This window comes from Gallinula chloropus (genome assembly GCF_964237585.1).
Source record: "Gallinula chloropus genome assembly, chromosome: Z".
Lineage (NCBI taxonomy): Eukaryota > Metazoa > Chordata > Aves > Gruiformes > Rallidae > Gallinula > Gallinula chloropus.
In genome coordinates this window covers 25,629,652-25,644,235 of record NC_140089.1, presented here as the reverse complement: position 1 = coordinate 25,644,235, position 14,584 = coordinate 25,629,652, and the positions used below count along the sequence as shown (strand labels likewise).

The following is a 14,584-nucleotide window of genomic DNA, read 5'->3' as shown; positions in this document are numbered from 1 at the left end:
CCCACGGCAGAGCAGCTGATGAACAGATAAAGCCCTGTGGGAGAGGACTCACGCTGGAGAAGTTCATGCAGGACTGCCTCCTCTGGGTGGGACCCCACGGTGCAGCAGGGGGAGGGTGTGTAATGAATGCCACCCCCCTGCCCCAGGCCAAGAAGGAAACTGACCGAAGCCCCCATTTTCCCAGTCCTTGCCCCCTGTCCCCATGCCACAATGTGGGGGAAGAAGAGAGTGAAATCATGACTAGAGTGAAGTCTGCTAAGAAGGAAGCGGGGGTGGGAGGTTAGAGGTGTTTTAAGATCTGGAAAAGGAAAACAGCTCATGAAGAAGTGACCGAGAACCCCATTTTCCCAGTCCCTGCTCCCCCATGCCACAAGGCCGGGATAAGAAGTGAGCAAGATCATGACTAAAGGGAAGTCTGCTAGAGAATGGAGGGGTGGGGGTTGAAGATGCTACCAAGAAGATGCTCACCAGTCCCTGCCCACCCCGCGCCACAATGGGAGGGAAGAAGGGAGCAAAATCCTGACTAAAGTCTGCTAAGAAGGCAGGGGTGGGGGAAGTTGTTTTAAGATCTGGTTGCACTTCTTATTTTCTGACTTTGGTTTCACTGTGTGTGTAGTGTAGTGTAATAAATTACATAGTTTTCTTTCCTTCACTCTGTGTTGAGTCTGTTTTGCCCATGTCGTTGGTGACAGAGTGATCTCTCCCTGTCCTTACACTGACTCCTAAGCCTCTCAATGTATGTTTTCTCCCCTCCCCAACTACTAAGGGGAGTCATAGACCGACTTTGGTGAGCGTCTGGCCTCCAGTCAGGGCTAAACCACCACAAATATAAATTTAAATAACTAGAAATTGTATTAATATTTGATGTTTAGCAATATGAAACAATTGTTTAGCTGCATTTTAATTTATTCCTTTGAATGCTGAGAATTTGATTAGGAAATAGGGAAAAATAAGGCATCATTTCTTGTGGTTACCTTTAGAACTAAATAAAAAGACAGCAAGGGTGGAAGAGAAAGGGGGCTGACACACCACAGCAATGCTGGATTTATGAAAGACTTTATAAGTGGTTAACAGGCATCACACATGTCTGCAGAAACACACACTGAGTTACAGAAAATACTCTGGTGAAATATGCTCATTAACTATAATCACGAGTCAAAGAAACATGCTTTTACTCCTTGTATTTTACAAATACATACTAACAACTACATGATCTGTTATCATATCCTCAATAAAACCAACACAGCTACAAACCCCCTGTTTTTTGCACTAATTTCCACATTGAAAGGACACCTGCTACTTTTGTTCCTAACCCAGTTTTAAACAAGGGGCACGGCTGTGACTCTTTTCTTTCTACCCTACTTGTGACTTATTTCTTCATGCAGTACCCATGAATTCTTCAATTAGTAACATCTTTTTTCCTCAGCATTTTAATATGACTTCCATTTTTTTTTCCCCAGTTCTAGAGAGGAGGAGGATGAAGCACAACACACCACGGGAAGTGATTACACCTTTCCCACTTTGTAATTCACTCACACATGCTGCAGATGTGTGGAGGGGAAGACAAAACGTCAAGTACCAGTGTGACAATTCAAGCTGCTGTGAGTGGCGAAGGCCCTTCCCACCCTAAAGCACCCCTAACCTTTCTACCAGACCTAGTGCTGATTATTTTCAGCCCCTCTTAAATCGTGAGCACCAAGGCTAACAAGGTCTTACTTCCTACAGGTTGTCTGTTGTGGTTGACTGAGTACAGTAAAATCTTTCCTGGTAGTTAAAAGGGCCAACTCAATGAATTTTCTGAAGCTTGAATGAGCTTAGTTAGACCTGCGCTCATCATTTCAAACAAGGCATTTACAGGGCGTCACTCCTCTGCAAAGATGTCTACATCCAAGAAATACTTAAGAACTTAACTGTCACTGGCAGATTGCAAAATCAATTTGAGGTCTGAACAGTTATTCTGAGGGATGGAGAAAGGGGCCGCACAGACTCAGCAAGCTATGGGAGAACAGGCATGCTACTAGGGTTTAGACATACGGTGTTTTTAAGTGTCAGGAGAGGCTACAGTGCACTGGGTGATGCAAATACATTACTGAGCAAGTGTTCCTCTGGATTTTGTCACCTGTCAGACAAGAGCCTCTCCATGCAGAAAAATCTGTGCTGCACCTCTAAGTAAGGATGGAAAGCAGTGAAACCCAAGGACATGGGAGGACATAATGCGGGAAGTGAAGGGTGGATTCCCAAAAAGCTCGGAGCACAACAGAAGTGGTCTGATCCAGGCTAGCACGCAGCAGAAACAAACACATATGAGGGCAGTAAGCCTATCTCAGGCTTTTTCTCATTTAATTGCAGATTAATAACAGAGCATTTGCATACAAACTTGGAAACAGAAGCAAAGCTCTAGTTAACGACTAAGTGGAGATACTGCTGCATAAGCAAATACCATGCAACTGCAGGAGGCGGAGAATGGAAATAGCTTTTGGCTGCTACCTCAGGTTTCTGGTGTGCATCAAGAGACAAGGAGACAGAACAGTTCAAGGATCACTTCAAGCTGTGCAAGCTGATAATAATCTCTAAAGGCCCTTAACATATCAGCATTCTCTAGCAATCTGGAACAATACCTTCTGATCTGAACAGGAATGATGCCAAAACAAGGACAGGAACTAGTGCCAGTTTTGTGTCATCTGAGAACAGTGTGGGCTCAAGAATGCCTGCAAGGCCAAGGATTCGGCTCCTGCTGTGGTTTGGGTGGGTTTCAACTACTCCCAAGAACAAGGTATTTTGGGAGATCCCTCATGATAAAATGAAGTTTCTGGGAGTGGGGGCAATCTGTGCATCTGGAGGGATCATGAATTCAAATGGCACTTCTCTACTCCTCTGCAGATTAGGTTTCATGAAGGTCTTAAGTTGAAGGTTGCTAAAATATTAAGTCTGCTTGTCTTCTGGTCAGTTTCATAAATTCAGCTGAGTTTGTAGCAGATACAGAAGAATCCTCAAAACTAAAAGCATGTGATTAACCAAACAAGATGGCATATAGCTTATGCAGAGAAGAGACTTGACACGCTCCTGGAGCTGGAACCGCCTTTTCAGTTTAGACTCAGTTCTTCAGAAGAGCCTCAGGGAAGCCTGAACACTGCCCAGAACCACCACTGCCTGTGCCAAGGGGCTGCCTGGGTCTGTGCTGAGGCACTACCCATCTGGCAAATTTCATGCATAGTAATTAAAAACCCCACAACTCTTACTTTGGAGTCATGACTGAGTTTATACATTATATCACTGCTGCTCATCTGGCTTTCTTGGTGGATACAAGACATTTTGTGTGAGAACACAAATGTGACTTTTTCTACTACTATTTAAGCATGTTACTACATACTGAGGCCGTAAATAGTGATGACCCGATGACAACCTTATTCTCGTGTAACAATAACATTAATCCCATGAATGGCACAGAAATTGCCCAGCATCTTATCTGTGTTACTGGATGCAGGATTATGCCAGCTATGTGTAAGCAATTTCTACAGCACTGACTAGCCCAGACTTAAATAGATTTTATTTTTAATACAGCAGTACCATATAGAGGTAAAATAAACCTCCGTGTTATGAAATTAGCTGAAGGCACCCTACAGAAATAAAAGATTACCTCATTTACTAATGACCCGTGAGAAACAAACTCCATATGTATGTTGTTTCTTAGCTACTGTTCTAGAAAGCAGCTCAATCTGTTAACTGAGCACAGTAAATACCTAATTAAATTAAATCTCCAACAAGCCTGAGAAAAATGTATTGAAAGCACTCTGCTTGATTACAGACATTGGTCTAAAGTAACAGACCTATTGATCTGGTCAACTTCAAGCTTATTCGCTTCACCCAATTTAATTTGAGAAGAACAATAACTAAATTTTAGTTGGGTCTCCCTTCCCACTCTCCAGGGAAATAATCTGAAGTGACTCTGAGTTCAGGTGGCATACAGAAAATACTTAATAGGTCAAAGAAAACATTTATTTTGTGGCAACCATGGACACAGAGTTACATTAAAAATGCAAATATGTTTTCCAGCGCAACAATTACATAATGTTGCAGACAGGGTCATATGCCACCAACTAACTCCTCTGCTGGGAGCAATAAACCAGTTGTTGCACACGTTCAGGATGGTATTAAAACCTACATTTCAGTAAAGTCTTTTGTAGGTACAAACTAAATTAAAACAACCAAAAAAAAAAAACCCCCAAACCTGCCAGTTGTGTGTGAATATAGAGGCTGCTGGATTTTCTTATGCTCTGTGCCAATCCAACATTAACCCTTCACGTACCAGGCAAGACATTTATCCAATCTGGCCAAGAAGAATTTCCTTAATTAAATAAGAACGAACACTTAAACTGTCTCGCAGTTCCCAGAAGACAGGTCACAGTTCCTCCAGAGCAATTCAAGACTTACCCGCTCCGGGGTCAGTGGTCTGAACGCAACGCGGGCCCGTAAGGTCCCACTGCTGCTTTCAGCTGTCGTCTGCTCTATCCGCTTACACAAAGCAGGCTGATGACCTCCATTCTGTGGTCACCAGAGACGCTTCAGTAACAGCATCAGCAACACAGACTAACAGTTCCAACAGACCGGCCAGCTGCTACGAGAGTGAGCACAATGACCATGCTGTCCTTTCAGTCCTAGGCCTTGTGAAACACCAACACGGCTGGTACTTGGGTGGCTTTACAAGTGCATGGTTCACTGGGGACTCAATGCAGGCTGACCAAGGCAGGCACTATCCACATACCTAGAGTGAAACTGCATTTTTCTCATCATCTAATCCAACCCTCTACTACTGCTGGCAAGCAGGCAAAACGTGGCAGTTTTATGCAGAGATATTAAGGCTAGCCCTAGAATTAATGCAGCTGTATTAATTGGGCCAATTAAAAGTGTACTTTTTTGCTTTCCTTCGGGTACGACATTAATAAAACAACCCTGGTTTTAATAGATAAGCCCACATTTCATCATACCACCAGAACTTTAATATTTTAAAGGTTCATTTTTCAACCTAGTCAGCAGCCTTACTCCTTAAGGATTCTTCAGAACCATAACAGTCTAATTTCTAACCAAATATAGCCACAAGTAGTTTATATTAATCTGTTCTTGCTCCAGTTTTGTCCCGAAGTTTACAGTTACAGCTTGTTGTAAAACTCCTGTTTTATATCATTCCTGTTGGTTATTGTTCATACACACACAACACCTCTGGCCTGGGGATGTGGGGAATGCCTCAGGAACCCCTCAACATAGTGGCATCCACCAAGTCAGAGTCTGATTTTCTCTCAATCCAAAAACGCATTCTTACTTGCTTTCTGTAGCGCTAGTAAAAGAGAAATCAAATTCAGATTTTGCTTTGACAAGTTAAACACGACAATCTCTTTAAGTTACTTTTCCAAGCAAGCTGCCCATTTCTCTGACTATCTACTTCTTATTTTCTTCCTTTTTTTTCCGATGTCAATTTAAACCCAACCTTTTGAAGCCTAAGAGCTAAGAACTACATATACCATTCTCGATCAGATCTCACCACTCTTTATACACCCTTTCCAGTCTCTACTGGAAGTAACGCTGCAGGATTGAATTTGACACCATGCATCAAACAGCTCAGCCATGCTGATCTCTCAGGATACAAACACCAATTCTTTCCCCACCCTTTTTTTTTTTAACTGAGGAGCTCCTGGCTGTCAGCATAAATTCTTACACTAATCTTTTAAGCACCTTAAATTGCATTCCACACTTCTCAAAATTTAAATCTTTTTCTACTAATTGTACCCTCAAGACCATCTACTTTTTTTCTTGTTTGATAACCCAATACTGATCAGTATCATCTGTACTGTCATTTGTGTAAGCAAATTTCACAAGCGTTCTCTGCCTGCCCTTCTTCCCTGGCCCAATCCTGCAATAACTCACTACGTGCTTAAATGTTACTTCCTCAGCTGTAGGGGCAGTACTGCCTCTGTTTAAACATTAGTGTTGGTATAAAACCAATCAAAAAACTTCAGGACTTACACTTCTGGTCTACAATAAAACTAAATTTATAAAGGAAAAATTGAAACGGTCTCGCTTTGTGTGATAGCAGATCACTGTTTTTCCTTCATCACATATATCCAGAGGCTAGAGAGTTTCGCAAAGGTAATCTGTGGCTCCCTATCTGAAGACTGGAAATCTCATACAATGCAGACTCATGCTAAAATAATACAGTCATTGCAGTCATAGTGTTTTGTAGAAACACGGTATTGTCATAAAAGGTAGACCTGCTGCCTGTAGGTAAAGAGTGACTTTTCCAGTAATTTTACCACCATTTTACAGTCATCTAAATTGCCATTCAGATTGAGCAGAAACTTGAAACAAATACATAATATTGTTTGTTTTGTAAAAACAGTATTATTTCATATCTGGCCACAACTCTGCAGATTTAACGGGGACAAAGCTAAAAAAACCCAGTCTAAAAGTAAAAGAGACTGAGATCACATTTTCTTGGATCTTTTATCTTTTTTTGTGAATAATTTTTCAGTTTTTTTCACTTTGGGCTCCACACAAAGCACAAGGCCTTTATCTGACCTTGCAGCACTATAAAATGTAGACAGGGTTGCAGGACATGGCTGGCACTACTCATTGTTCAGTTTTAACAATTATTACCCACTGACAGGAGTCCTGCTCTTTTTCTTTCTCTAATCACAAATTGAATTCCCATCAAAAACAAAGAAATACTTGTTGTTTACAGGAAAAAAAAATGCCTCACAGGAAGATTCATTAAATGAACATCTGCTTTCTCTACAGACAAGTTGCATATGCTTCCATGGAGATGATTATCACGTTTTCTGTTAACACACGATTTCTGACATCAGCTGGTTGTACACCTTGGCTGTTCCTCACACACTCTTTTTCAATTAGGGTCAGTTTTGTTCTAGTTCTGTAATTTAGAAACAAAAAGTCCTACACCCAGTACGCAAAACATGATTAAAAGAGAAGCTTGTTCTAGTGACAAAATTGCACATGCCAAGAGGAACAAGAACATCATCCTTGGAGCAACCTTACCCTTCTACGCAGTCTGTCCCTTTCTTCACGAATAGCATTCATGGTGGCCTTGGTCCTGTTCAGCTCTTCCTCTTTGCTACACAGCATGGCTGTGAGGCTCTCGTTCTCTTCCCGCAAGCCAGCTAGCTCCTTCTCCCATCGAGATCTCTCTTCCGATAGATTTGGGTAAAGGTCACGTCCCAGAACACCCTCAATCTCTTCCACGGTCTGCAAAAAGTCACCAAAACCCAGGAAGAGGCAAAGAAAGATGATTGAGCAAGGATAACAGTATGTAGGACAGAAGTTTGTAACGGGCAGCTATATGTGCTCACATGTACACACCCAAACCCACAACACTGTTAGCTGGCTTCTTTTGTTTGGTAAGTAACAAAAAGCCCCTTATTTTGTTTGATAGTTTAACTGTTTTATTACAGTATTTCATACTGACCAACACGAAAGCAGATGAATGCTTTAATTGCAAATAAAACCTGTGAGTGACGGCAACCCCAGTAGTTTCATCTCAGAACACTTTAAAACAAAATAATGACTCCTTGTCATGCCTGAGTATTGTGCTTGTTGTTTCCCTGCCTGAAAGTAGCAGCTGGTGAACGCTCACTGCACGAGGCTCTTCCTAGTACTAGACTGAGTCCACAAAAGGGCAAGGAAAAGAATGGAGCAGCAAAAAAAAAAAAGAGGAGTCTTCCTTCCCATGTCCCTAAGCATGTTCCATCCTAAAGGTGACAGAGATAAATGAAAGTAAGCTGGCCTTAGCTAGGCTTATGTTATACCAGAAGATGTTACAGCCCTTATAGAGTCTAAAAAAGGCTGGTCTTCTCTAGGACATACAACACCATTCCACATTCCCCACCCCATCCCCTTGCTCAGAACTGTACCTAGTAGGCACTATTCAGCGCACAGGATATTCAGCAACTTCTACTGGGCACACACCACTAGTGAGGGAACACTGCCTTGCCTATGATAACCATCAGACTGGTCATCCAACAAACTGAAACACAGCATAACACTCAATGTGTCAGGCAAACGTGTCCAGTTCTGACTCTGCTACACTGCACATGCTGTGCCTGCGTTAAGTTTTCCCAGTTATGGAAGACATTTGCAACAAGCAAAAGACCTCCACCTGTTCTTTATAAGCTTCTGAATCTCTCTGAAAGCAGTCTTCACTGAAATGATAGGAAGAAAAATGTAAAAATAAATGAATATATGATGTAACTAGCAATCTAGAAAGTTTAATTTCATTGGATAATTCAAGAACAAGTTGTAACTACAGTCTGTACTTTTTCATATGGGAGTTTCATATGGAAGATAAATAACTCATCTACCAAGGTTAAAAATAATCTAGTTAGTTTCTTTGTTCAAAAGGACTTGATGTTTATATATAACAAAAATTACTAACTGAAGTTTTTGTCCTAAATTTGTGAGGCACTAAAAGAAACAACTGGAGTATAGCTGAAAATGACAAACTGAGCTGAAAATACATTTTTTTTTCCCTGCAAGAGTTCTTCCTAGTTTTTTTATCACTGGCTGACACTGAGGTATCAGTGAAATTTTATTACTCGTCCATTATAATGAAAAGTTGTTATATATTGTTACGAATACATTTATTTGAAAGAATAAATATAGTCCTTAAAAAAGCTGAGGAACCTTTCTGCTTGCTTCTATGCTCTTGCATTCTGATGTGACCAATATCCTTTTGCTGATATAACTATTAACACAGTTCTCCCATTTGACAACCAATGTGCTACCATCCTCTATGGCAAATAAAACATAAGTACTGTACATGTAAACTACCAAGTTGTTTACTTTTCTTCAAAGCAGAACTGCAAAGTAGTTTTATCTGTCATGCTGCTGCACAGCAGACAAATTCAGGTGTAATTTCACGGATTACAGGATTGAATTACAATGCAGTGTTCCGACTGTAATTCTAGTCTTATATCTGACACCACCATCAGCACTCTGCCTTGGTTTCCTTACAAGAGTTGTTGCATTACAGACATGGTATCAGATGAAATGAGCAAGAATCAGTTTTTAAGAAAGGAAAAAGTGGCACTTCTTCATAAGGGGTAACTCAATGGTAGGAATTTACTCCTACCAGCATTTATGGATGCCAAAAATTTAGACTAGTTAAAAAACATCAGATATAAATGTGGAAGAAAGTTTCACCCATGACTACTGAACACAAAGACATCCTCTCAGGCTCAAGAAGTCCCTAAACCCATCTTGCTAGAAGCATCTTTGAAGGAAGGAGAAGAGGACAGACTATGTATATATTTTTTTATGCAGTCCTTCTACTGGCATCTGCCACTAGGCAGATGGACTTTCGGTCCAGCGTGGTGCAGCTGTTCTCATGTTCTAAATAGTCCGTGTTGGTAAATACTTAAAACTTTTTTTAATTGGCAGAGTTGTACAGGCAAGTATCTGTTACTGATAGTTATTTACCCTTGAAAACACATGAAACATTAACTGGCCTAGTCTGTGAATTTTTCTTAAACAAAGGATAGTTGTGTAACTGTTCAGTTTATCAGACAATCTGACAAATCTCATTTCCAAGGTCTTTTCATTCTTTGTGGGACAGAAACAATTAGGCTAGCTAGGGTCGCATGATTTGTACAAAAAAGGAAGAAAAAAACATAATTACCAGCATTAAAAGAAACTCAGTGAAATTTAACCCTCAAAGCAGGATTAAAAACATTTAAATGCATGTTTATCAGTGAAGAAAAAAGTCAACAGACAAAGCAAAAGACAGTCGTTACTGAACATGATTCCACCTGATTTAAAATCTCTCAGTTTTCTGTCTGAGGAAGCATGAAAGGAGAAATGACCTGCAGCCATGGGTGGAATTGTGGAGCGGGGCTCTACGTGAAGGTTTTGCTATATTAAACACATTGGTGACACACTTCCCTAGCACATAGTTGGAGCATGTCTGAGAGATTCCTATCTTCCCGAAAGGTTAATAACCTCTGCATGCTATTGCCTGTCGAACACAAACAATACTAGGCTCTACAGCACAGGCAGTGGGGAAAACTTTCTCCAAAAACGGCTGTGAATGTAGAGACCACATGAAAATAAAAGGCCTGCATTTTGGACCACAAAGAAGATGCTGACAGTTACTTACCATTATAAAAGGTTGCCTGTAGTGAATTTGAATCAACAGTAAATAACAGAGTTAAAAGAAAAAACTGGAGAATTAAATTTATGACAGCTATTCTGACATTTTGTGGAATGCACCTCCTGCAGAAGGTTTTAATCTCATCTCAGTTCAGACCTCCATGGACCTCACACAGACCAATCTTTACCTGTTTTCCAGGACAGACAATCTCTCTCTCTCTCTCTGTAAATACTGACTTCTGAGAACACTTAACCTTAAAACTCCACAGTGTAACAGTGAAAGTATTGATCCTAGTCCTCCGAGACACTCAAATGAACTACTTTAAGACCATTCCCAAGAGACCCAGAAGTCATCTGTCTCTGTCTCTCTCCAACACACACACACATTCTTCAAGCTACTACGCAACACATTTCTTTCTAGGCCATTTTTACTCCTCAGGCACCACCAGGGACAGATAGGACCTTTCCCAGCAGTATGCCAAAGGATCATCGAGAATGGTCACAGACATCCCCACTTCATCAGCAAACTGTCAATATATTTGTTCTTATCCAAATGAGTCACCAATGCTTTTCGTTTGTCACAAAACACTTGTTCATCTTCCCCTGTATACAGTAACTCTGCGGTTGCCTGGCTTTCAGGTTCCGGATCGTGATCCCTTCATGACACGTGCATTCCTTCTCTTGTTCTGTTACATGTTCAGTAAAACCAAGACATACAGGCTCGTATCGGTTAGTTGTTCTTGTGTCTGGCTTGCCTCATTGGAATTAATACACAACACTACCTTCATGTTTTAAGAGAGCAGAGTAACAACTTGCGCTTAGTTCATGGCACTTGATCTTCAAATTTCAGCCAGTATTACCTATTGTGTTTTCAGTTACGGGTCACTGACTAGCTGTATGACCTCCAGCAAGTGACAACTTGTTTGCTGGATAACCTTCGGAAAGTAAATTAACTGCTGAGTGTCCCCATTACTCTTATCTCTGAAATGAGTGTAAGACAAATATCTGAGATCAAACGTCTGTTAGTAGCTCCTCCTGGGCCTTAGAGAATTCAGTGGAAAGACAGGTATACTGCTGCTCACCCAACACACACCAGTGAGCTGGAGTTGATTTCTGTGAGGTACTTTGTCACCTTTGGAAGTGAGGTGCTACTACTATGTGATCAGGTGTCTCAGGCAATGTGCATGCTGCATTAAGAGGCTAATGTTACTGTTACCTTAATGGCTAAATCACAATGTTCGCTGGCAGTAGTGAGTTGCTCAATGTGTCTATCCACTTCTGCTACTGATAAACTGCAGCTGCTTTTCTTCCTCCCGCAGACAACATTTTCCAGACCTGTCAGCACTCTTTGCAGTTCTGAATTCAAGTCACTACAGTTATCTAAAAGAAAGGAAAACAAAACCAAAACAAATATTGCAACAATTAGTGACTCAGTGAAAAAACAAACTCTAAGCCAGGAAGTGCCTGTTGCAGAACAGCTCGGACTGATACCATTCAAGGAATGTCCTTGCAACCTGCCACTTTTCCCTCATCAACTGATAGGCTTAAACACCATAACCACATCAACCAAAATAATGAGTTATGTCCCACCTGACAAATAACATTCCCCCATTTATCTGAAGTGTTCATTCTTTCTTTAAAATCCTCTCTTTTCTGAAAGACAACACTTTAAGACACCACATGCTCACGTAGCACATCATTCTTTTTGCCATTCAGAGCCTGATTTTATTATCCTGATTTTATTACCCTGAAAGGTTTTCCTCTGTAAATTTGACAACTTTTTTTTCTGCCTGGTACCTTCATTGACATGATGACATGATGTTTTTCAGAAGAATTTTCATAGTTGTATGTGGGTACTGCCTTATTTTTAAAAATCTTGGTGTTTGCAGAAATTATGCCTACTGACTAACTTAAAGCTTATATTTCATTTTTATAGCTACTTCTTCAAATGGAACCACAGAATATTCAGGGATCCTAACAGCACACCCAGTGCTTCACTATGTTCTGCACTACAACCACATTAGCAGCATATAACACACCACGATTTTAATTATAATGTGCGCTAGAGAATCACTTCCTTTTCTGTCTTTAGGCAAAGGAGAGACTGTCCTGCACTTCTGTGAAAAAAGTGGGTCTCCGTACCATGCTAACTTACTTCATAAACTATTTTTGGTTTTCTTAGGTTCCCATGTGGTGACAGACAGTGTCAGCTTCTATGGAATGCATGTGGTCGAATTCACCTTTGTGCTGTCTCTCAGATGGGCGAGCTAATACTTCTGGCTTACTAGTGAAGAGTATGCAGTAAGTACTAACTGCACAGCAGTGCACCAGCAGTTCCTGTACCTTACTCAAAACAGTGGTAGGCATTCTTGCTGGAGGGTGTTATCTCTATACTACTACTACATCTTATAGGGGACTAAATTGGCGTGGCATTGAGCTGTGTCTGAATTTTAACAGACACGAGGCACCAGATTATTGCAGCCTGTCTTGAAATGTTTCAGTGAAAGAGAAGATCGAAAGCAGCTGGATGAAGGGATGACATGATTAGAAAGTAAAAAAGCCTGCAAACTCATTACCACATATCTAACTCCACTGCCTGGTGCACATAAACATAAACCTATTGCTGACCAAAAAGAAGAGATTAGCATGATGTCACATCATTGTATGGAAAATGTGAATGGGCAGGACACATAAAATTCTACTCTTGAGGTCATGAAGTTGCTGACTAGCAGCCACCCACTGCTTCTAATAATCCAAAAAAACCCTTTATAATAAAATTCTTTTAAGAGCTGCACATACTGTGTGGGATGCTCTTATTATAAATAACGTTATTTTGTTTGCTTGAATTTATTTGTTTCCCTAGCATCTTCTGTAACAGACATTTTGTTCTAGACAACCTTCCAAGACCTTGTATGCTGAGTTTCATTTCTACAATAACATTTTTCCCAGAAAATAAGGGTTTACAATAATTAGAACCCTATTTCTCATACAAAACCTGGTACAAACCAATCCCAAGCTGTGCAAGACATACTGGAGACCGTGCACAGTTTTAGCTCTTGATGTTGTATTGCCTGTAGCAACAGAGCAGCATATCCACATGTATTAGTATCATGACATAGCATTGGTTTTAGTAAGCCGCTGATGCTCATTCCATTAGGGCAGTAGGCGAGGTCACGTACATGGTTATTAGGTTAAGATTTTTTATTCTTACATACCTACATCTAGAAGGATTAAAAAATATATATGTATTTATATATATATATATATATGTGTATGTGTATACACAAGAGTTATTTTCACAGGAGTATGGAAATGAAATCCCAAAAAGCAGAGTGTATATGTAGAAGGGACACATGGAAAAATGCAAGAATCCCTACAGTAAACATTCTTATTCTGTCTATTGCCCTATTTAATTTTATTACCATGATTCTCACTCTCAGCGAAACTTAAATGGCAACTTACATGCACCCTGCTTCAGCTCTGTTCCATTAAGAACAAAAGCAAAAGCCTAACCCCAAAATAAATGCTGAAAAGCATGTTAGTTTGATTATTCTTGTCAAAAGAATGGGAAAAAAAATGAAAGAAAATTAAAGGAAAAAGAAGTCCTCATGTTAGAATCTCAAGTAGGAACTTAGCAATAAGCATTAACTTCTGAAAGTAAAACCATACATTTTTTAAGAATATGAAAGCTTCTACTAAAATACCTTGACTCCATACAATATTTTTTAAAGTATAATTTGAATTCTGTATTTCAGACACTTTGCGATTACATTATCATTGATCTTGTTCTATTAATGTTTTAGAATTTAAAGACACCAAAGTACAAATGTGCTGTGGCAGGTCTTGCACCTATAAACAAACACAGCTCCAGAACTGGTATATTCATTTCAATTTAAGAAACCATACAGAAAATCTCTTTAATATGATTGTTTACAATATCAACATTTTCTACGTTTAAATTAAACTCCACTTGAGGGCAATGAATCCTATGCCCAAAAGTCATCCTACCCTCAGATCCATTCCTCTAAAAAAAACTCTACTGGACAAAACAGCAAAAAGTTTTCAGTAATGAAGTACACGACTACAAACAAGTGGGAACTGTTTTAAATACCAGTTTTAACATATGGAAGCAAATACAGCATGCCACATTATAACTACCAATGCCAGCCTCATATAGAGTTAATGGCTTAAGCACTGTTGTAGACCTTGTGATCCATAAATATTAAGACTTCCTAATACATTGCTCATGTATGGTGTCACCCACCCAAGCTCCCAGGCGCTCAGCTACCTTATCTGGGGGGAAAGAAAAATTAAGACCAACTACTTGGTTTTAAATGTAAATTAAGAGAAATAGAATTCCAAAGAGAATTCTGAAAATCCATCATAACGATGATTACCTGGACTTCTGCTATACTACAGCTGTGGCACTCAG

General features: G+C 40.1%; 1 protein-coding gene across 2 annotated transcripts in view; it reads right to left on the bottom strand.

Annotated features, from left to right (window-relative positions):
• MCC (MCC regulator of WNT signaling pathway) overlaps nt 1-14,584 on the bottom strand; it is a gene marked incomplete at its 5' end in the record, with an annotated part of 210,824 nt that overhangs the window by 37,144 nt on the left and 159,096 nt on the right. For both annotated transcript variants that reach the window (XM_084278185.1, XM_084278186.1), the window contains 2 exons: nt 7,048-7,254; nt 11,369-11,532. In XM_084278185.1, the coding sequence (XP_084134311.1) occupies nt 7,048-7,254; nt 11,369-11,532 (371 nt within the window). The remainder of the gene's footprint in view (nt 1-7,047; nt 7,255-11,368; nt 11,533-14,584) is intronic.